This window comes from Anopheles marshallii, chromosome 3 (genome assembly GCF_943734725.1).
Source record: "Anopheles marshallii chromosome 3, idAnoMarsDA_429_01, whole genome shotgun sequence".
Classification (NCBI taxonomy): Eukaryota; Metazoa; Arthropoda; class Insecta; order Diptera; family Culicidae; genus Anopheles; species Anopheles marshallii.
Window position 1 is genome coordinate 78366202 of NC_071327.1, and position 23404 is coordinate 78389605.

Sequence of the window (23404 nt, forward strand, 5' to 3'; positions counted from 1 at the left end):
TCTGCGTCGGGGTAAGAAATACTATGCTTTGACTATAGTGATTGCCTACATTTAGGCGCTACTGAAACATGCGTTGTACACTGCGTGTGGTTGACGGTTCTGCCCGAAATATGACATAAGAACTTGTGACAGTGTTTGGAAGAAGATCGTGTACGCTACGAGTGGATGTGTGTACGCGGTAGCGTGCCTGCTAAGGGTACAGGGTATGCGTTTAAATTTGTTGTATGTTTCACTGTAACACTTGCATGCGTTCGAAACCACAACACGGTGGTACCGGAAGTGTGTTTCGGAGGTGTCACCTATCGTGTGCTAACCTTAATTCAAGGAACAGAAGCGTCCGCCAGCTTTTCAGTGCCTGCTGAATCGATCGTTCAGCAATAGCAGTGGCAGGGACAGGACGAACGTGGACACGGAGAGCAAACTCCAGCAGGAGCTGGCCGAGATTCGTTTCGAAGAGCTGATTTCGTTAAAGTTGGGCGTAACATGGCCGGAATCTCTGAATATAGTGCGTGGACTGACATCTATGAGAAAAAAAGAAAATTAGAAAGAACCATAATGAAAAACAATATTGAAAAAAGCAATAAAAACAATGAATATAAGCGTTCGTATATCACGAATCGTATATATAACGCAAGCTGTCGATGCTTACCATCTCCGGATCCTGAGGCCAGATCTCCATCCTCATCATCATCGGAGGGATAGGAATCACCTGAACCTTCCGCCATATCGGACTGCATCTTATCGACATCACTCCTAAAATTGTTCGATGAGTACTGTGATATAAAGGTGGATTAGAAGAACGAAAAAAGAAAAGATTAATGACATCCCGGGCTACATCTTAAAAATTTTGGAAAGCAACATTTGTTGACTTTTAAAAGATTTAGAATCGCCTAAAATTATGCAATCCAGCTAACAACGATAAATTTTTTTATCTCACACTTACCGCTTTGTTAACGGCCGTCTTCAGATTAATAAGTCGATCGACCAACGTCTGCATGTGGGGTGATACGGTGGCGCTCGCGTTGTACATCACCTCCGGATTGTACCGATTGCCGATTGTCATCACCACTTGCTGGGTGTAGTCACTCAGGCTGCTGCCCGTCCAGCAATCCTCATCCGTCGGATGGTAGTCTTCATCTTCGCAGAGCCTGAAAGTACAGTCACGATGGAGGCAACATGAGTTTGCGGCCAATTAAAATCTCATCCCGCCGCAAACGTGATCTCGGATAGGGAAACGCGTTCGGTTTCCAGGAATTCTACCCCAAAACCCACACATAACTGCACGCTATACCTTCGTACCGATGTGCGCACATCATTAACATTGACACCCACACGTCATCTTTGGGGCGCAGCCGTGCAGCTGTTCAGCTGTCGGCGCGTGATCACTTCGTGTGTTCCACCGGTACGTTACCAAACAATGGAACACGATTGTTGCATGCCTCTGTCGGCACGCTTGCTCATGTGTGTTTCCTTACAAACCAAGATCCAACCGCGCTGCGATTGCAACAGTGCATCGAAAAACGGCCACCAAACAAAAACAAAAAAAAAAAAACCCCTCCAAACCCCGGCCTTTTCTTTCTTGTTGATTTTATAAGTGTTGCGCACGCGTGCAATTAATCGAATCGATTGTTTTCTAACAGGGATGTACGGTGCCGGTGTTGTACATGGGTGAAGAAGGTCACGGTCTTTACGCGTCCGCAGGATGGTGGCGGTAGTGGTTGGGTTTTGCACTTCCAGCGGTGAGGATTTTGTTGCAAATTAATGAAACGCATTCGCCGCCTGTCAGCGTGACGTGTCAGTGTTTCATCATGGCGTGTTTCGGTTGCATGCTGTGTTTTGTACATGCTACCTTCCGTAAACCTTTACAACTATCGATTGGTTCGCTGTGAAAAGATTCCTTTGTAACATGCAATGTCTCTAGGCAGAGTATAAACAATGCTCATGTCAAGGCGCTCGATGAAGTTGCTTTTAACCTTTGCTGTTTTATTGGTGGTACACAAAACAAAAGTTTATACGCAAATAAAATGGTGTAATTAAAATAATTTCCCAATCTGACAAGATTGTAGTAACATAACCTCAACTTGAGCGCCTATAGAAGGCAACCAGAAGGTATCGTGCTGAGCTGTCTTGCAATAACGAGACAACCACTTATAAGTGCAAATGTTATCCTGCTCACATTCGAATAAACAAAACGACCCCTCCTAATGCTCTGCCATCGCCATTAATACCCAATTATCCCACACCCATCTGGAATTGCTTGCAAAGATTGCAATCGGCATGAGCTTGGGTGGGTGTGGGCGAATGAATAAAAACTCAACTGCATGTCAACGCGGAAGATCACAATTGGCTTGGGTTATGGAGATCGACCGTGTGGAATGTTAATTAATATCACGCCCGATCCCAGATACGTACGTCGTAGACAGCTGAATGAAGAGATCCTTGTTCTTGTCGATCGTCATCTCGAACTGGAGCATCTCGCTGATGGGTGCGAGCATCCACTTACTGGTGCCGGCAAGCGTTTGCGGCGTGTCGTCGTAGGACCCATCAGCCAGATATTCGGAAGGCATCATCGATGGCACTCCGCATGCTTGTTCCACCTTGAGGATAAAGCGAAATAGAAGAAAAAGAAAGGATTAGATAATATTTACATCTAGGGTTTCTCATTTAAAATCTACCGAAGTTGCAGTGTCTCGATCGATAATCATGTTTCAAAGTTATACAATATCGGGTATAGGAACCAGTTCAATGCAAATATCACTACCGACCGGAAATAAGGAGTGCTCAGTTGATCGTGGACCTCATAATGCCATCATGGATATTATACAGCAATGGCGCCATGGTTTTTTGGGAGTCTTCCCGCTTCGCTGCATGCAGATATGGGTTGCATATTAATATTAATCAATATGCGGAATTAAATTTCGTTATTCAATCGCAAAAAGAGTCACTCCAGCAACACTCCACGTCGGGCAGGGTAACGTGGGGTATGAAATTAGGATTCGCTAGCGCTACTTGTTAGATCATCATCCTGGAGGTTTTTGGGCGGTATGGTTCGAACAACTAGACCAGAACAGAAGGAAGAGCACCATCCACCGTTGGAGCGCACTTCGCAGTCTTTCGTAGTCTAAAAAGTCATCCAAAATGCATACGCAAATATAAGCACGAACTGCCTATATGGCGATGTATGGGAGGAGGTTTTTAAACGAGCATGGAGAGATTGTCCGTTGGTGCATAAATGGAATGCAAATCAACCGGGGGTGGGGATCGGACACTTGCGTTGCACTGCCAAACCCGATGCGGCGGGAAGATGCAACACAACGGAAAAGCAGCACGGTGGGTTGAATTATTTGAGTGCTTCTGAATGAAGATTAATGTCACGGGCATGCAGATGAGATTTGGTCTCTTCCCATGTGCGGAATTGCGTCGCTTCCGGTGCTGGCTATTTTCACATTTCCACACATTTCTCGATGCTGCTCGTATTTAAATCGTGTTGACTCGAACCAGATTTAAGGCATATAACATTCATTCAATTTGGCCATCGTTCTCTGAAATGAGCTAATAGCTTGAATGACTTATTTTCGTGTAGAAGTTACCGTGCCACGGTCACGGGAGTAGAACTTCCGGCTTGCACGATTCGCACCGTTGCCTCCGTTGCCAGTACCTACAAAACCCTATACACCCGCCGTCACGATGCGCGCGTGCTTGGAATTAAAAATTAAAACTCTCCGTCCAGTGACCATCGACTTCTGGTGCTGTCGTCGAGAGCGTACGAGCGCGCGCGCGCACACACAACGCGGACACGTCAAAATATAATCTTCTCCAATCCCAATTTTGTGCCTGCATTTTTTTTTTGAATCGCCGTTACTGCATTCTTACGTCTCCAGTTTCTGTGTTATCCACCAATTACTCCAATGGCCGGTCCAAAAAAAAAGCGTCTTTCCTCGATGCTTATTGCACGGCTTTCCGGCGTGCAGCGAATTGCTGATGAAGGCTTAAGGAAGCACTCAATCACTGCATCGTTTGTTGCATCGCCAAACGCTGTTGAATGAGAGCCCTTCTGCCTACTCCCCCCCTCCTGTTCCAAAATATGAACAAATCCACTGGAGAATCCCATCCCCTCCGTACGGGGCACGATCGTGAAGGAAACGCGAATACAATTCGCCCATCTTTCCGTTCGGCAGAGCTCCGTGTTCCGTGTTTAAAAAATTGAAATAATTCCTAGCATCAGCATCAGCCCGAAAACTGCGTTCGGAAAGACGGGAATGGGTCTGGGCAAAAGGCAAACAGCGGGAGGAAGGAAAAACAAAAACTCGGAACTGGTAAGGCATCCGTGCTACACGTAGCGATGTTCATGCCCGGTGCAGTACTGCTAGCGTACCGGTTTGGCTGTAGTGTGAACATATAAATCAGATTTATGCTCAGACAAACACGCGGTGGCACGCGTAAACATTGCGCAACCGAACACATACACGCACAAGTACTTGTTCCACATGTTGGTGCGCCGCCCGGAATGCCATTCCGCGATGATTGCGCGATGCGAGAATGATGATTGCGAAGGTGATGGATTAAGTACGTTTGTGTGGAGCAATTGCGTGTGTGATTTATGCTCGGAGTACCAACGCCCGAGAACATTGTGTTGTGGCGGCGTGTAGGAATTTAGTGGATGGATTAACGCAAACCTCGCACAGGGGGCTGCAATGATGATATGAATTATTTCTGCAATTGGGGCTATTTTTTTGGGGGGGTTATGTTTTCTCTCCACCTATACTGTGCGTGTTGGATTGACTCCATTCAACCGCCTAAATACGTGTCGCCTTTCCGCGGAAGGGTTGGAGTGTGTTTTAATGTTGCACTTTGCAAACAATTTTAATCGCTATGATTGAATCCGACTCGTGCTGACGTTTCAATCAATCAGAGATAATGCGGGATGCAATCAATTTTAGAGGTGACGAGGCTTATGCCACTTTTTTATTGCCTCCTGCTTAAAGGGAGTTTAATGAGCACTTATCACATTTCACTAAAGCAGTACTTTAGTAAGTATGTGCACCCGCATGAGTGGAACTCGGAACGTACAAGTGAAGTAAAAATTGCTCCAAAAAAAAGCATCAACTTTATTACTTCCACATCCGTTCCCATGCGCCAGACGCCGCGGTCAGATACGGATGTCTCCATTCTGCCACCGGTATCAACTCAATCAAGTGCCGATCCATTCACACCCAAAACACAATCTACTGGGAGGTGGTTGTTGGGGTTTTTTTTTTTACTTCTCTGGTTCGATGGTGGTGTTTTCCCCATTAACAACCATTTACGAGATGAGTTTTTCTCGCTGTTGTTGTTGTCCTGTTTCCATTCGCTGCTGTGAGATGTTATTATTCCTATTACCATTCTGGCGATTGTAGGTGTATGAGGTTCAGTTACTCACGCCATGGTAAAGGTAACACTCTCAATTAGCATAAATTAACACCTTTCTGCGTAGAAATGGGTGAGGTAAGTCGGGGAAATGGTACAGTACAATTGTATCTGGTGGTGGTTTGTAAAACGACAGTATTTGCACGCCTAATCTAATCCCATGAGTGACCGTCACCAGCATAGATAGTGTGATTTTGCAATCAAATCAGATTATACTATAAAATATTTATAGGATCAATATTGTGATTGAGCACTTTGAAATGGTTCGATGAAATCAGAAAATTCATTAGAAGTAATGGATACCAGCAGGATTGGAGTATCATACCATCGTACCAGCTAGATTTTAACTATAAAACTCATCTTAAATATGATATTTATAAGTGTCGTTTTAGCAACTAATTTTGCTAAAACTTTTAAATACTTATGTGTTTAGCGACTTCTACGGTGAATGATTGAAAATTGCACAGTGGTGTTAGTATCACAATAAAGAGTAAAGAGTTTGACACCTCAATAGCACGAGGATTACAAACTTTCTTTCCAAGTTCAACTATTTGAACTTTCCCTTTTAGACCTTCTAGCATTTCTTAAAGTCAGTTCAAAATTTAACGCGAAAACCACCGCACATCACATAGAATTTATAGTTCAAATTCAAATAAAAAATGACAACAACGGCAAAGTGGCAAAATAAATCAATTTGGGATAGTGAATTTTACTCACCCAAATAACCCATCATAACTTGTACTGTGCATCACTATGCGCCACCTGGGTGGTTACAAAGTACCCACCGTAGGGTATTGAATTTATCCGTGACATTCAATGTGTCACGCCGTTGAATGATGACTTCGAGAAATAAGACCCCTTTTGTTACTACGAATGTCTGCAATGGAGGATACCGTACCTTTTCCAACTACCAAATTTCCACCCATTTTCTGTTGCTTCTGTGCTGCACCAGAGTTGGAGGACTTCCTAACCAATCACTCTCATCACTACCAAAACGTGGCTCGGGTGCGGGTGAAATGCAATTTCACAGACATGATGGCGGCACCTTGTGGCGCATCGTTTCCTTCCATTGCAAACGCTACGAGTTGCCTTTGGAAAACAATAAAAATCAATCACATTTTGAGGTTGGTGATATTTTGCTCTATATTTCATCCACCGATTCGAGAGAATGTCTTAGTACACGAATTGATTGATGTTCGTTTTCCACTTAAGCTACGTGATGGGCTTTTTTAGCTTAACCTAAAAGGTATTTTGGCAGAGGCTAGTGATTGCACCTAGTTTGGAATATTTGAAATGTACTGCGTAACTGCTTTCATAAATCGTTCGATAGTTTCAAGGTGAAGCATTGTTTCCTGTTATTTTTCTAAACTATGTCTTCTAGAACAAAGCGTTCCATACTTAGCTGGCGCCGCTTTGCCATGTTGGAAGATTGGAATCTTTTGCACACGTTTTGCATAATCCGTCCCTACAATACCGAATTCCACACAGAACAACGGAAAAAAATGCCACTGCCATAAAAGATCATTAGTATCCAGTTATGTACGGTGACATTATTCCTGTGTTTATTGTCTACCGCGTGCCGTGTTTGAAGCGCTTTCCGATTCCAATCGGAGAGCTTTGTGATAATTTATGACTTTATTTGATTTTTTGTTGCTTTGCAAAGCAGAACCAAGCGCACTGCCCGCAAACCCGAATGAAACACTTCCAAATAAACGAACGGTGAACGATGAATGTAAAATCGTTTGCTTTTATGAGCACCGCCGTACGATTTGGTGCGTCACAATCGACAGAGTTGCCTTTGGGACCCAGCAGCTGGAATCAGCGATTCTGGAGAAGACCTAGATCAATTTATCGACCAATAATGCGACACTCTGAGCTCATCCGAAAAGGTTTGCGGTGGTGGGTTTCGTATGCGTCATTATAGCCCGCTCACTACAACTACTGATTTCTCGGTGATCTTATCTTTGATGAGAGATATAAAAAGGTTATTTCTAAAACAGGGCATTGCAACCGATCCGGTGGTTGCGTCCATATCATTAATGAGTAGCGGGAGTTGAAAGTGATAAATCTTGTTCAAATTAATTTTCTCATTTTTTGTTGATGATCTTGCCAGACGTGAAAAAAAACATTGCAAATAAGCAACCGCAAGATCGAAGATCGACATCGAGCAGTACCAACGTGACCAGATGAAGGTGTAGTCATCGGTGCTGTATTACGAGTTTGAAAAGTGCTACTGATACCATCAGCAGCAACAGAGAGTGGAACAAATAAAAAACGTTCGCAAAGAATTCACTTCAAATTGCTGGCAAAAAATAACGTCCCCGGAGAGTTGTTCTGTATCTCGCTGGTCAGACACTGAGGTATTGGGGTTAATCTGATTTTTGGCCACCAAATCGGTATAGTTCGAACAAGCGACCGAAACCGAACACCGAAACGCTTTCAAACGGGGGAAGCGGGGTTGGCGACTTTGATGCATTGCTCGCCCAGGCGTCGGTAAAGTTGAAAAGTGTCACTTCTTATTAATGGCAAAATAGCGAGCCCGTCGTTACCGACCGGTGGTTCTACCGCAACCGAGAGACAACATGAAAAAAAAATGAAAGCGAAATTCATTTTCCTCTCGCTTACCCTTAGTTTAGCGATCATTTCGTCATCCACAAAATTGGGCTGCACGTCGGTGGTATTTGCGATTGCCACAGGTTTGAATGTCCTGACAGTGGGCCACTTCGGACCATTGTACCCATGCAGCTCTCCCTTTTCGCAACACCATTCCGAAACGGTCAAATAATGCGATCAGTCATCTTTTTTTTCTCTCTTTACCACAACACACACTCGTCGGGCTGATGAATTCCAATCGATTGCCGGCCGGATTGTGCTAGGGACACTTCGAACGAGCGAGCTTCGAATCGACAAACGACACGGAAAATGACGCATCGTCGAGTAGCACCGGCATGAGAGCCACCGGGTAAGATCGAGAACCATTCGTCTTCGTCCTTTTATCTTTGATCTTCAGGAGAAGTTCCGTGCCCGTACCCATTTCTGCCGCACTTTTCTTCGAGCGGGATCTATTGAACGCACATTCCACCAAGGTACAAACATAACCGGGACAACGTTGGTCGGGTTTTCGAACTGGGAATCTTGTACGAGCGATCAACGCGCATCATCGTAGACACACATACACGCATAAACACTTCAAGTTCACTCTCTAGGATTAGTTTGGCCTATTAGTTTGGTTACGTTCGATCACCGGTTTTTTGGGGTGATGCTTACTTCTGCATTTTTTGTTTGAATACTCATTAATCATTTTCGTTCCGAAGGAGAGTGATGTTACGGAAGAGCGCAAAACGAACCGGGCCGGATCAATAGAAAAACCCGACAGACGCAGCAAAGCGCTTATACAGAGCGGTTTTGTTCTTGTTCCACAACAATGGACATTGAAATTCTAAGGAATTTCGAGTATGCTTCATCATAGCATTATCGAAAACATGTATTCACGTGCATATCCTCAAATGTTTGGTAAAGATTTTCACCGGCTAATAGAGTAATACTGTCGTAATGCTAGGTTTGACGAGCGGGAAAAAGATGCAGGAATAAGTTACAAGAGCGAAATTACTGAGATCCTAGGCTAAGTTAAGTTCTATCAAATCAGACTTTCGAACTTATTTCCGAAAAATTTAAAACCCAAGATGTCTTATACTTTTCACGACTTGAGTTCATTGCACCGAACTAACTGGAACAAGTTGGATGTATGAATTGGAATTCTCTTAAATAAATCGAATGCTGAATGAATTTACATAGATATACAAAAATATTTAAAAAAAAGATCTATTGCAATAGTTGGAGAATTTCACACATTTGCTTGATCATCAACCAAACATTCCAATCTAAGCCAAGGTCCCACCATAACCCGTACCAATTCTTCACCATAGAACATTTAGCTTTCATAGATTTTTCTTCTCCTATTTTCTCAGCTATTTCCCACCGCAAGATTGCTTCACATCAGCAAGAAGAATCTCGATTCCCAGCCATTCGGCACATTATGAATGATAATGCAGTTTTGCTCAAACCCTTGGCTTTTGGGGTAAGCAAAGCAGCCCTATTTGACTTAGGTGTGTATGTGTGCATGCTGCGCCGAGTCGGAAATGGTGATCATCTTTGTCCCGGGCCGGGTCGTCTTCTTCGGCCACATAAGCCTACGACCATTATACATGAGAAACACAGGAAGATCCGATCCGATGACCGGTACAGCAGCACCGCCCGGGCATCGATTGTTAAACCTTCAAGCGAACCCTATGATTATCGAAGGTTTTTATTGTTTCCCTTCAGAGCCCAGAAGTCCCGTCCGTTTTATATTGGCGAACGCGGTCGGTGGTTTGTGTTGAGCATACGGAGGCATCTTCAGCAGCAGCAGCAGCAACAATAATCCGCTACTCTCGTTCTCGTGTGAGACAAACTATCGGGACAGGGCTCGCGCAGCGTAAAAGATGCTGTCTCATTATTTTTAAATTTTCCTCCATCTATCCTCCGTTTCCCCCGAGGATCTCCGGGAGTGTGTCCCGGGCCGAGATTGGGACAGCGCCATCAACCCGACAAAGTCCGATTGCTCGTCATAATTTTCTTGCGCATCCCGCAGGGCACTTCTCCCGCTTCCCTTTTGCGTCCCGACCGAGGCTCTTTCGGAGGACCCATTTAGCGCCGTAAAAGGTACCATCATTTCCGTAATTCCACCCATTCCACGGAGAGCACGATAAAGATCGGGGATCGTTAGAAAATGACACGGACTCGGACAATGTGAGGATGAGCTCCGTTTGGGCCGATGACCGGATGTAGCAACCAAACCAGGAATGTGGACGATGCTTTTTCCGTGTTTGGTAATTGCCTCTCACTGGGACGCAACACCGTTAGTGCATTAGCCGGAGCTAGGGCCACGGTTTTTTGGGAGTATCAATTATTTCATTAATAAAACATTGTTTAAAGCTGCGTAGGTTGAAAACCTGAAACAAAACAAAATCGCAAAACTGCAGTGTCATAATAAACACCCAATTTGGCTAGATTGTTTGCTTACTGCTACATAAAATAAAACAAACCGAAAGGAACAACCTTGTGGTAAACTTGATTTTTAATGCGAAATTTGTGCAACGCATAGCAGAGCAGAACAACGGAAAGCAGGTGAAAAAATGTCCATAAAAGTGTGATATAATGTGATAAGCGTAAAGCAGCAACCTGCTAGTGTGGCGGTGAAAATGCCAAAGTATTGCAAGTCTCCCTGCCGGAAGGAATGCAACAAATAAGCTAACAAAATATTGAAGAAATGATAAGTGTGCATAATAAGCTCAGAACACCTCGGGGGAAAAGGTTTAAGGCATTTTGGAAAGATATAAACCAACTTCTCCCCTCGGCATTGGATCAACAAGTGGATAAAGGAATGGGAATAAACTATATACTTTCTTTCTCTTTCTTTTAATGTAGTTTGGCAGTGGCTTGTCGCCTTCGCTTTCGCATCCCTCCCACAGCGGGCTTGATCGCCAGCGATCTGCGCATGTTGTCGCTGAAATCCGAAAATCAGAAGAAGTGATTCATTGCTAACGTTTCTCACACTTTGCTTCACAATTTTCCACCGGTTCTCCATGTTCGTCGTTACCGCGCGTCTTGTTTAGCGTGCGTTCCCTTTTTGTTTTCCTCCATTCCAAATCATTCCCGTGTGTTTTGTTTCTGTTTTCTGTTCTGTTTGGGATCGTCCCGCGATCCGGCGAGGCCACGCGGCAGCGCCCATTCCAATTTACAAAGCAGGCGAGAGACCAGGCAAGAAAGCCCGAACCGAGTTGCTAAGAATGCCACAGGTCCGGCACGGTAAAAGGAAAATCTTGGTCCGAGTTGAAGATGCCAACTGCAACTAGGCGACGGAGGGTGGCGCGTGGTGCGGTGGATTAAATTCCATTCTTCCCTCTCCCTTTGCAAATGTGTGTTCGTTGATCGTACGAAGTTGGAGCGAGGGTGGGGGTGGAAGTGCGTTTGGTTTCTTTGGAAATTCTTACGAAATATGATCATTTATCATCACGTGTGTGAGTGTGTATTGTGAAGCAAAAACGGCATACACAAACTCTTTAGAAGTTGCAAACGAGTAGAGGCTGTACCTATCGTCTGGGGTTGAAAGATGCCGCATTTGTGGCTGTGTTGGAGTGCATATTTTTGCAATCGTATCAGATTTAAGGGATGCGCATAAAATCGTTCCGAAAATGTCTGCACAGCGCGGACCTTTCGGGCGAAGCTTATCATGGTACATTAGTATGGGAAAGATTTAAATGACCGTTTTGGGCGACAAGACACGAACCCGCTATAGCAATATTTTGGAATTAGTGGAAGGGACTGAAGAGAATAAGTGTGTTGGATAACATTTTTTAAACTATTGGAACGTCGCATCTGTATCAATTTAATGTTCTTAAAATAAATAAAAATGTGTAGTTGAATTTCAGGATGGCTATTTATTGTTTTCCGCATTTTTATTTTTTTTAAATGCCATTAATCGATCGAAGGCACAAGAACTGTAATGTTTTTATCATTCTGCAATGTTTTCGTTCCGGAACAAATTTGTGGCAATTAACGCCATGAATTAGCACAAAAGTCTGACATAATCACCATCAATGCCAAACTGCGTGCAATCACTCAATCAACCGTAAACTGCATACTTCGTCGTTTGATAGATTAGTATTGATTAGTAAAAAAATATATCATGACGCAAACGCTTCGTTTACATGTACCGCCAACTACAGAAGTTTTAAGCGAATGACAACGCACAACATGATACAAAGTCAAAATGGTCAAACATGAACGATCGCAAAGGCTAAAAAAACGCTCCTACCATGTTTTGCCGTTTTTTGGTTGATTAATACTTAAAAGATCAAGTGATCAAGGTGATCACCTAATCTTGCATGCACCAATGTGCACAATGTTCACACAGTGTGGGCCAATTTCGGGGGTGTGATGCTAATTCTTTCAACTTTTCGTCCTCCACAGCGCCGGCAGCCATGTTTAATGGCACATTTTTCATCTTTTGCAAATTTTCTGCGGGAATAAGATGACCTTTACGTATGTACAACATGTGCAAGTGTGTGTGTCCCGCAAGAAACAAATTCAATCACACGTATAATTGATTTTCTGACGAGTCTCATGGACAATAAGGAAGATGATAAAAACACCCCGTAACGGCACAAGTTTACATCGTTACCACAGCGATCTCGGCGCAGGGGGCACCGAAAGTTCAAGGTGAGCTGATCCCATCGCACCGAACGACGAGTGGTAGCAAATAAAACCCATCATTAATGTGCAGGAATCGGGAAGAAATTACTGCTCACTCATCGTGCCGATTAAGCAATGTGCCATCTTTCGCGCATTAAAGGGTGCAAAAACTGATGCGCAATTCCACAAATCACAGATCGATTAGTGCAACCGTTTATTAAGTTTATAGCACATTGTGGGTCATTATAATGTTCCGCCATGGTCTCAATGTCCCGAGACGCACGGTGGGCCTACAATCAAACAATCATAAGTCACAGACACGACACTTATGGCCGTGGTGGTAATGCGCTCACGCACGTCCGCGGCATCCGTGCAATGTTGTTACACATTTTCTGGAGTGTGCAGTCGAGGTGTGCAAATTGATCCGAGGAACTGTGAACATAAAGCGTTTCTTGTTGTTGTTGCTTGGGTACTTCAAGGCTGTGTGCGTGTGAGCCAACTTTTTTTTGTAACAGAAAAAATGCAGCAAACAAAACGCACCATGCAACAAACATCCCAAAAGGGGTAAGTGCAGAAACTGGATGATAAAACAGCGGTAAAGAAAGAAAGAGAATTAGCGGCACCGACGGTCACTGCAAAAGGCGAGCGTTCCGTGGGTAAGCTCTACCACTGCCAAAAAGTATAAACCGGTGGGATTCCAGGATTCCCAAAAACTATGCCGGATGTACACAAACGGTAGACATCGGGCTCCAGAGGCCCACGTGAAATGCGCTCGCACAAAGGTTTTCTTTTTCTTATTGAGGTTTCCCGTTCTTCCCAGCCTTTACATATGCCCTTAAAATGTGCAACGCCAACCAGGGAGCATGGGTGTGTATTGCCCACAATATGGGACCATGGGCACGGGGAACGCAACCAACCGGGTCGGAATCGACAACAGCATATCTTCGACCGGCACAGGACGTGGAAAGGGATGTGGATAGAGTCGCTGGCAAACGGCCACACTAGGAGTTGGTGATGTTGATGCTGTTGCTGTTGCCGCCAGGGTGGTCAAATCCCGATCGCGGGAAGAATGTTGAGCGGCCAGGAAGAACTCACTAGCAAGACTCGCAAGAAAACATCCTCTCCGTAACAAGGAATACCGAGGGTGATGTTGGCTGTGTTGGGTATAAAGGTGCTCCCCCAGTGTTTGTGTGTGTGTCTGTGTGTGTCCTTTTGTCAGCCAGCCCGATCCTTGCTGTCTTACCATTGAAAGGAAGAATGTGCATTGCAATTGTTTCTGTTCTGTTCGCTCGTTTCGTTTTGTTCTGTCATCCCACAGCGGCACGGTGGCTTGACACCATCCAGTAACAAGAGCCAAACAGAGAGAACTGATACCGGGTCCCACTTCCAACAAGGAACGACCCTTTTACCACACAAGCATTAATGTTTAGCCTACCGAACCGCTTACAACGCGGCAACCCGGCTACAAATCGAGATGGATGGAAAATAAATAATAAAACGATTCGAAATCGTTCCAAAACGGGCCAAACGAACGCCCAGGAAAGGGGCTGGGTTTGTTTCCATTTCCAGGTGGATGTGGGGTACGCAGCATGCAATCCCGCAACATTTTCGACGGTTCAAGTGGCTTCTTGCCTAGTCTTTACCGATGTGTGTTTTTTTTCACTCTCTCAGCAAACAACTCATCCATGAGTAGGACATTGCGTCTGACGAGTGAAGGAAACGGGGAAAGGTTACCCATCGAGCGCGGGTTCATAAAACGGTTCACTTTGTTATGGTAGCTCTCGTATAGAAGTCTTCGGATGTTGATTCTACTAATTCGAGAGTGTTGAACATGATACAGGTTTGGCAGCTCCGGTTTGTATCTACCTGTTCCACCAGACAGACAGTAGAGTAATCCTTTTTTTTTCAACTGTTTCTGGCCACTCTGGCGAATGAATTTTAAAGAACAAATTCAATCTGGATACTTCAACAGTATTGGTGAATAACAAAAAAAAAAAAACAGATGATTTCATTGACTTCAGTTTTAAGGAGACATTAAGCTGATTATTATTTGACAATGCTATTAGAATGATATGTTGCAGTTAAAGAATGTGTGGCTGGTTTGCAGCTTGCAGCAGCAGTCGGACACAGGTCACCGAATATTAAAGAGCTAAATAGAGATAGAAGTTTAAGACTATTGAACTTTGAAGGATAATTGAGAGTTGAGGTAACAGAAATTTCTAAATTCCACCAACACATTGATGAACAACCGATTCAAAAAGCTAAGCCGGTTCATGACTTTAATTAAGTGTAACCAGAACGATTAGGAGTCTTAGCTTGTGAGTGAGCTGAAAGTGAGTTTCATTCTAATGCATCTTCTAATCGCTCAAATATTTAACAAATGTAAATTTTAGATTGTTCGCCATGCGTTACCATCCATGTAACACGAAAGTAGCGTGCGTGTACCGCAACTCCCATCTGCTACGGTCGTGGAAATGGAAATTCATTCCTCCCGAGGGCCCATGACTTCGCGTAATGAAACGTGTAAGCGAAGATTACAGCATCGTTAATGGCATATTTCGAATAGATGTGCTCTGCCGTGAAAGCCATCAATGAAAACGATACGGTGGTTTGTTGTGTATGTGTGGGAATGTGAATGAAACCCGAATGTGTGGCATAGAAGCGTATCGGCATGGGCGCCAATCTTGCTGCCGTTGCTGCCGAATATTGAACGAGAGTCAAAGAAATGAAGATTCGATCATGCAAGAGAAGCGAAATATATATGTACGGGAAGGAAACAACAGGAACAAACAAGAACGAAAAGAAAAGTATTTTGGAATGTTTGAGACAGTTGGAACTGGACGGTAAGCGAAGGGGAAAATGGAAAGAAAAAAAAACAGAGCTAAATACAAAACAAGATTCGCAACTTCAAACATAAAGCTACAAGAAAAATGGCAACACATAGAATAGGAATGAAGCAAGTAAAAACAAAACAACGAAAAATATGCAGCGAGCGAATAGAAAAAAGTTTAATACAAAAAGGTAAGCAAGCAACCAAACAAACAAAACTAACGATCGACGTGAGAAAGACAGCCGTAAAGCAGGCGGAAGAAACAAAAGCGCAACGCTGCTTCTAAAATGCGAGAAGGAGAAAAGAAGCGCTAAGAACAGTGAAGTCTCGTTCGAAAATTAACAAGCGTTCGTTCGGATGGGGATGAAAGCCCCAAAAACCGAACCAGGAACGTTAACACTGAAAGCTGCCAACGAGCAAACACCATTCTGCGTGAAGCAAACGATGCTTTGCTGTGCGCGTAGCAATAAGGAAAGCAAATGGTTGATAAGAGTTCAACGAAGGCAGGAGGGGTGGGAGGGGGTGCGTAGTGTTAAAGTTTTGCAAACTTATAACCTTTTGTAAAGGTGAAGAACGGAAGAAATTACTTCCTTGCTCCTTTTGCACAACTGGTCAGCAGGCAAAAGGTGAACTCTATCGACATCGAAGTGTAGACAAAGCATTCTATGGTTGCGTACGCTTTACATTCAATTGTCTTTAAATCATCTCTACACGGTCCGGGGCTCACCGTGACCACCACTTTAAAACACCCGAAAAGCACCGGAGGTATCGAAACGTCAACTGGAATTCCATTCCACCTCGCAACGGGTGGTCACTGGCGTACCACACAGACACACACGCCACTCACGGGGCGAACGCAGCGACAGAACGATCGCATGCACACCGGTGCTGCAAAGTGGTGCCATTCGCAAGAAGTACTGGATGGCACCAGCTTCTTTGGCCGGCAGTGAGCAATGATGCCCGCGGACGGAGGCCGCTGCAGTTGCGAATGTGCGATCACCGCGCGAAAGAACAAAACTGCAATCGGTCGAAGAATGTGTTGCTGGTTCTACGGAGCAGCGCAACAAGCCGAAACATGCAGGCAGGAAGCAGAAAAGAACCAACAACAACAGCACCACAAACAAGACAGCGCACGTATCCAGTTAAACCTGTTTTATGTGTGTTTTATTACTTTGACCAATAACACTTAACGAGAAATTGAATCTTTTCCACGGTTTGCACGACGATTCCGGTCGGTAGGCTCTGGAATCCCTCAACTTCAACAAACACACTCACCTCCTGCATACTATGTGTGTGTGCGTGTGTGTCTCATGACGCAATGAGCTTTAAATAAGACGATCAGACACAGAGACACAGAGACTCACTAGCATCTCTCATCTTCCACACTCGTGCACACCCCTCAAAAGCCAAGATGACTAAGAGCTGGAACTGGTGTGGATCTGCCCCTTATTGGCATTCGGAGACCTGGTGCTGAAGCTGCCCCAAACCATCACAACCGTCACGTCCTCCATTCGTTTGGAGAGGATTTTCTGGTGCGCTTTGCCTTCACCCGGGCTGCTGAAGTCGAAAGGCGCATTGGAACATTCCTTCATATGCTCATCGGAGGTAGAACGAGCAAACAGAGACAAAGTGTCGCGCAACGAAAGTGACCGGGAAGAAACAAAACGTGTGCACATGGTGGAATGGGCACGGCAAACGAGGACGAAAGAATTTGTGAACGAGATCCAAAAGCGAAGGAAAGAAAAGTATACGCGCTTAAACGAGAAACGGAAATCGTTGGTTGAGGAAGGTTAGAAAGGCCATAAAGACGGCTTCAATCGCAGTGCGTCACAGCTCGCAAATGACCGCACGGCTGAAGTCTTCATAACTACTGATGAATTGATTGGCCAAGATTATCTTCTACTTCGACTGCTTCCATAACGATAGATTCTAATGACATGGAGGCTTTTCTAAAAACGCTAAATACAATATCAAGTGTCTAAAGCGCAACACTTTATCATCTCCTATGATTTTCCAACGTTTGGAGCATGACAAAAAACTAACCTTTTTTTTAAATTCAAATGCTTCAACTGAGACGCTTTTGGACGAAATGCAAAAGGAAAATCAACCACACACATGGCCCACAACAACCAAGTACGGGAGAGCGTATATTTCGCAGTGTCAAACTTTGTGCAAAAATCGAAAGAACGTTTCCTTCGGCGCGGTCCTGCCAGAACTTCTATCGTGCTAAACGGTAAAGGAAGAAAGAGGGGGTGGAGGGATGGTAGGAGTGTTGCAAAAAGAAGATGCTAACACACACAGGCAGACAGAGGCACATGAAAAGTCTGCAGAAAAAGTCCCCACGAACGGAAAGCACCAGCACACACCTTACTAAAATGGAGATAATTCATTGCACAACTCGTTCTCTTTCCTTCTCTGGCCTGTCCCGGTCAAACTTTAGCCCGTGACGGTCGCAGCAATGGGTGGAATGAACCATGAGAACCACTTTCAAGGTCTCCCCTGTGCCACCCACCTTCAAAAGAACAGGCACACACACACACACTACCCGGTTCGATCTTTTGCCTGACGGAACAATTTAGATAACGCTCTTCAAGAGCTCCCCCAATGGGATCCCTCGTTGGAGTGACTACATTGTCCTCATCGGTAAGTCTTCCTCCGGTCCAATCTCTCGAAAGACATTATGAGGTTTGGATAACGAGATGCTGGTTGAACGAAATAGAACCATTTCCCAGACGGATCCAGGTTGTACGGGTCGTACTGCTCCACGCAGCCGAGGATAACGACCACAATTAGGAACGATTAGCATGAGTAGCGGACGCTACTTCGACGGTCGATTATCCGTCATCGGTACTCGTTCGATTAGTCATCGAGGCGATGACTCAGGTCCCGCAGACCTCCCCGATCGATGGGAAGACGAGCTTTGTTTCTCTTTTTTTTTACACCACTACACCACACCGGTGAGGCAGGGTGACGAATCGTTGGCACACAGCTGGCGTGTTGATTGTGGTTTGAATGGCTGGAAATTAGTTTGCCAAATGTTTATGGCACTTTCGTGCGCTGACTTGATGTACCCGGAGGCAAACAGAAATTGTTGTTAGCAAAGTTTAGGGCACGGACGGTGGGTAGTACCGTTTGATCAGCAAACTTGATTTATGGTATCTTTATATTTTACCATTTATCCAATCCCAAAAAAAAAAATCTTCCCGCATTACGCATTCGACGCTTCGGAACGTTTCACCACTTTGGGCCGCAACTCTTCAACATTAATGATTAACATAATTACAGGAATTCTAACGAGAGCTCATCATTCAACGAAGGGCCATCCAACAACGTGCCACCACAGCGTCCAGACGATGAAAACTGTTCCTTTCCAGAAGGATGGATAGCACGACTAGCTACAAAGTTAGCACGAGGAAGCAACAGCTCGGTGGCTACTTCTGCTATTGCTATCTAACGAAGTCTAGGTGAGCCGTGTGTTGGTGTCCGTGTATCACCCCGCCGGTTGGTCAGAAACCACTTCTCGGCGGTATGCCGTATGGTACAAATGCTGGAGGACCGATTACTCTCCCGATTTCCAGCAGTGCCAGCGTACCATCTCTCGAGAACCATAAAGCACTCGTTTAAACTGAATTAAACATATGTTATGCGCTCGTTACGTCCAGTAGTGTTTCTCACCGTCTGTTTACCACTGCTACCGGTAAGCTTGAAGCGACTTCTTCTGGTTCCCTGGAATTCTCTCGAGATTGAGACAACGAGAATCCCGTCCCGTTCTGCTGCCGGTCCATAAAGGCGTAGTACTCTAGACAGTGCATTACACACACCCGTGTGCAGCCGTAAGCCTTGTTGTTCGCCAACAAACTGCTGCAAGGTCGACGGAAATGGTCTCTCGACTCCCTGTGTCAGTAGTGTATCCCGAGCGTTATCTTGCGTGGGTCATCACCATCATTTGCTATGCTGCACGCTGCTGCTACAACTTTATGACCATTGAAACAATCTTCACCACTGAAAAGGGCTTTCGCTTAAGAGTCTATGATGAAGTAGGAACTCCAGCGGGAATTCGGAGTTCGGTACTTATTTGTTGAAGATATTACGAAAACAAAACATAAAATTAACTTAAAAAATCGAAGGCGGTCAAAGCGTAAAATTTCGATTTGAAAACTGTCTCTACATGAAATGTTTCAGTGAGCGAAGGAATCAACAACAATAAAATATGCATATGTCGCAAAATAAACATACTATTCAACATAGCTATTTAAATTGAATCTTCTTTCGAGTTCCCTTGTCGTCGGGGTCAATGATTCTAACATTGCTGAGCCTGTAAAACCATCGAACCATACTTGGAAAAATTGCTAAAAGGAACTAATAAACAAAAATGGAGAAAAAAAAACCTCAGTGAAAACAATCGAAACATGACCTGGGCGCTGTTTGTCAGCAGGTGATCCAATTGGCAGTGCGAGAAACGTGTTTTTGCTACGATTTCCATGTTTTGCTTAGGATGAAACGTTCTTTCAAGTTTGTCCAACTCAAACGAAGTGCAAAAATTATAGACAAAATGTTCTACCCCTGAATTTCTGGATATTTTTTATCAGTCCAGAAAGTGCTAGATCGACATTACGCCGAAGACAGCCGCGGCATTGACTGTACGTTTCCGTAACGTTGAAATGTTGGATTTTGTAGATTCGATTTTTTGTGAGAGTTCCTTGCTGGCAAAAAAACGTTTTTCTGCTGTATCGTGGGACAAGCGGATAACAATAGTAGCGCAACTGCCAAAAGAGCATTAGTGCGTTACTGACTTTTGCTGACGCGATGGTACTCGCGATTCGGCGAAACGTTGATTGAACTCGATCGTGACAATTCTGACAAATGTAGCAAGACAGGGAAATATATACACTTAACACACACTCTCGCGGTCGGACGTCCGTGGTAACAATCTCCGATGTCATTGCAAGCGACCAGGAACAGTTGAGTGGGCTACAGTGCTAGCGTGTCTCTACTTCTGCCTTTACCCTTTGCATGTGCTCCGAAAATTGCTTGCTTCGATAAAATGCACAACACTGAAGGGGCAGTTTTGTTATTTTTTCAACCCCCTTCGTCCCCAGGCCGTACAGCAGGCTGAAAGGGTGTGATGTGCTGATTTGCTGATTTGTAATTACCGAAACGCGGAATGATTAAACAAAACCATAGCACATTTGCACACAAATTGCAATCTGAACGTTGCCCAGTTGCTTGTTTTGAGTTCGGTTTTTGGTTGTTTTTACCCAGTGTGTGGCGCGTGTTCGAACAGTGTTGATTAATTTATCCAAACCCGGTGGTGATGGTGACGTTTGCTAAATTTAGCGGCTAGATGGTAAAACAGTTCCCATGAATAGACTATTCATTAACGCGAATTCATTCACCTCGCGGCCCGATGTATGTGGCATGTGTGAATTTTCATCTATTGACCGGTTTGTTTCATCGTCAATGCAGCAAATTGTGCTTACGCGGTTCGTGCGGGTTGATGCATTTGGTCCATGTCTACCAAAACCGGCACCATCATGGGTTCAAATTAAACTAAGTGATGTTTTCTTGAAACATAGCAAAGGCACGATTTTCATCGAAACCGGCACCGCACCGAGTGTTGTTTTCCAACGGACGCTTCCTTGCTCCTACCTGTTTTTCAAGCTGCGGTCCAATTTCCATCGCGTGCATGATGGCGTTCGATAGTTTACCGTCGAGGGATTTGATCTCTGACTCGATACCGTCCTGCGAACGGACGGTACCGATTAGTGGAACGATCGCTTCCGTCAGCGTAGACCAACCCTTGTTCAGCGCACCGACAAACTCAATCAAGCAGCCCCTGGAACAAAAGCAAAACAACGGAAGATGAGATTAATTTTCATTTATAAAAAATGCCTGCTGGTGTTTTTTGTTCGTTTGTCGCCATTTTCGATAACTTTTCATGTTCGCAAAACGCACCTCATCACATTCTGACACAAGCCGGAGCACGGTTTCGCGTGCAGATGGTTGTATCGTTTGCAGCTTCCGCAGTAGTTCATGCGTAGCAGCGCTTTCCGGCAGCTCGGTGCCGATACACCGACCTCTTCCAGCTTAAGCAGCACCTCGGAACCTTCCCGTAGGGCGCGCAGCAGCACAGAGGCCGAACTGACGGAAGACACCAGTGAGCTGGAAAGTTGCTGCGGTACCATACCGAACGGTTTCAGTTCATCGTACGTGTGGACTAGACAGTTCTTGTAGTCACTGTGAAAGTCGCGGTTGCTCACACCCGCCGAGGCTGATCGGCCCCGTTCCGTGCCGTGTAGGACGTCCGAATGGATCGCATGGTGGTAAGCCACCGGGAACAGGTTGCGGAAAAACTTGCCCGTCACCAGCTCGAGATCATCCCCGGGCCGGTCGGCAATCAGGTTGAGCCGGATGGTTTCGTACAGCTCGCGGATCGGTTCGCGGGACAGTGGTGACATCTTGCTGTAGACGGTCGAGAAGAGGATGAGCGTTTTGTTTTCTGACTGTCGCATCAGGTGCAGCAGGTAATCTGAAACGAATGGAAACGATGATGAAATTGGATCAATGTTGGTTTGTTTAGCGAGCGGGTCGATGATTGAACAGCTTGACCTAGGTAATGTTATATGTGAATGTAGTGGTATCTATGTTTCTCATAGAATTTATTCATTTGTGCAAACTGAGAAGGGTCACGTCAACAATCACTTAAGAAGATCAGAAGGATTATGTAACCTGTTTCAAGAGTTTCAGCTAAAGGTTTAAAAACCCTTCAATCAAATGGAATAGCAAGACATTGGATACATTAACGCAGTTAAACTAGTTACTGTCATGCTGAAACATTTTTGATAATCTACTCGCTAAGTTGGTTTTGATTAGTGTATTAAATGAAGATCAAGACTATTCCAAAAGAAATTATGCCTCTCCATAGTCCCAACTCTGAGCTCCAAAAGGTAGATTAGCTTTTTTTCGAAAACTGTCTCGAATGAAAAGAACAAATGCAAACGAAAACAACATTTTCCCAACGGGTCTTGAAATCAACTGCATTCCAGACACAGCATACGCTTAAGAAGTTACAGAACAACACACAAAAAAGACCCTGAACTACAAAAAGGGAAGAACAGAATGGATAAACGGGGATGAATCAGCTTGTAAAAAAGTGCTTTCAATTCCTTTTCTTCCCTGTCCAATAAAGAAGTGGGCAAGGTGAGAACGCGGACAAGAAAATTGCATTCCAACTCTGATGTGCAAACGATGATGCTGAAGGCGAATGACTCAGACCTTGAAGAATTCGATCAGTGCGATGATGTTAGCAACGATATTGTGGTTTGGCACATGCTGAAGGAATGTTGTTGAATTTTGCTAACTAATGCGAAGAGAATTTTATCCTAACGGGAAAATAGTTGTATCAATTTTAATTCAGTCAATATTGCTCTCAATGCTTCAAAAGTGTTTTGGGAAAAATAATACTACAAATTTAATATTCATATTTAATTTAATAAAGCAGCAACAGATCAATGTCCCAGTTCGGAATGTTTTAGCTAAGACGTGAATGAAAAACTTAAACAGACCCCGGCGTTCGTGAGCGTACCGTAACTGGAGATCGGTTTCTAACTTTCATCCGCCCAGCATATTACGCGGATGCTGCGAAACATCAACCAATATCATCTATTCCTGCCCAGTTTGCATCGAAGATTATTAATGCAGTGCACGTGAGTCGCAAACTTTACTGCCGTGGAACTAGGTGCTATAGTTGGGTCGGTTAGATTCATCCGATGACCTGCCACCGTCACCCCGCCACGCAACCCTCCTGTTGGCTCATGATAACCATTTGCCCGGGCCAGAACAAACAAGAATTGCCTTGTGACACATGGCCTAGCCACCGGCACATGCCACAGCACAACTTTTGTTCGGTTTCGCGGGTTGGAAATTGTGTATTTC

General features: G+C 44.6%; 1 protein-coding gene across 1 annotated transcript in view; it reads right to left on the reverse strand.

The window, feature by feature from the left end:
* Nucleotides 1-348: 348 nt before the first annotated feature.
* The window catches only part of LOC128713991 (division abnormally delayed protein), a 115462-nt gene continuing 92406 nt past the window's right edge, over nucleotides 349-23404 (reverse strand). Inside the window, exons 3-8 of the mRNA XM_053808865.1 lie at nucleotides 21425-21998; nucleotides 21119-21305; nucleotides 2413-2597; nucleotides 944-1148; nucleotides 650-773; nucleotides 349-521 (exon numbers count right to left, since the gene is read on the reverse strand). Of these exons, the coding sequence (XP_053664840.1) occupies nucleotides 349-521; nucleotides 650-773; nucleotides 944-1148; nucleotides 2413-2597; nucleotides 21119-21305; nucleotides 21425-21998 (1448 nt within the window). The remainder of the gene's footprint in view (nucleotides 522-649; nucleotides 774-943; nucleotides 1149-2412; nucleotides 2598-21118; nucleotides 21306-21424; nucleotides 21999-23404) is intronic.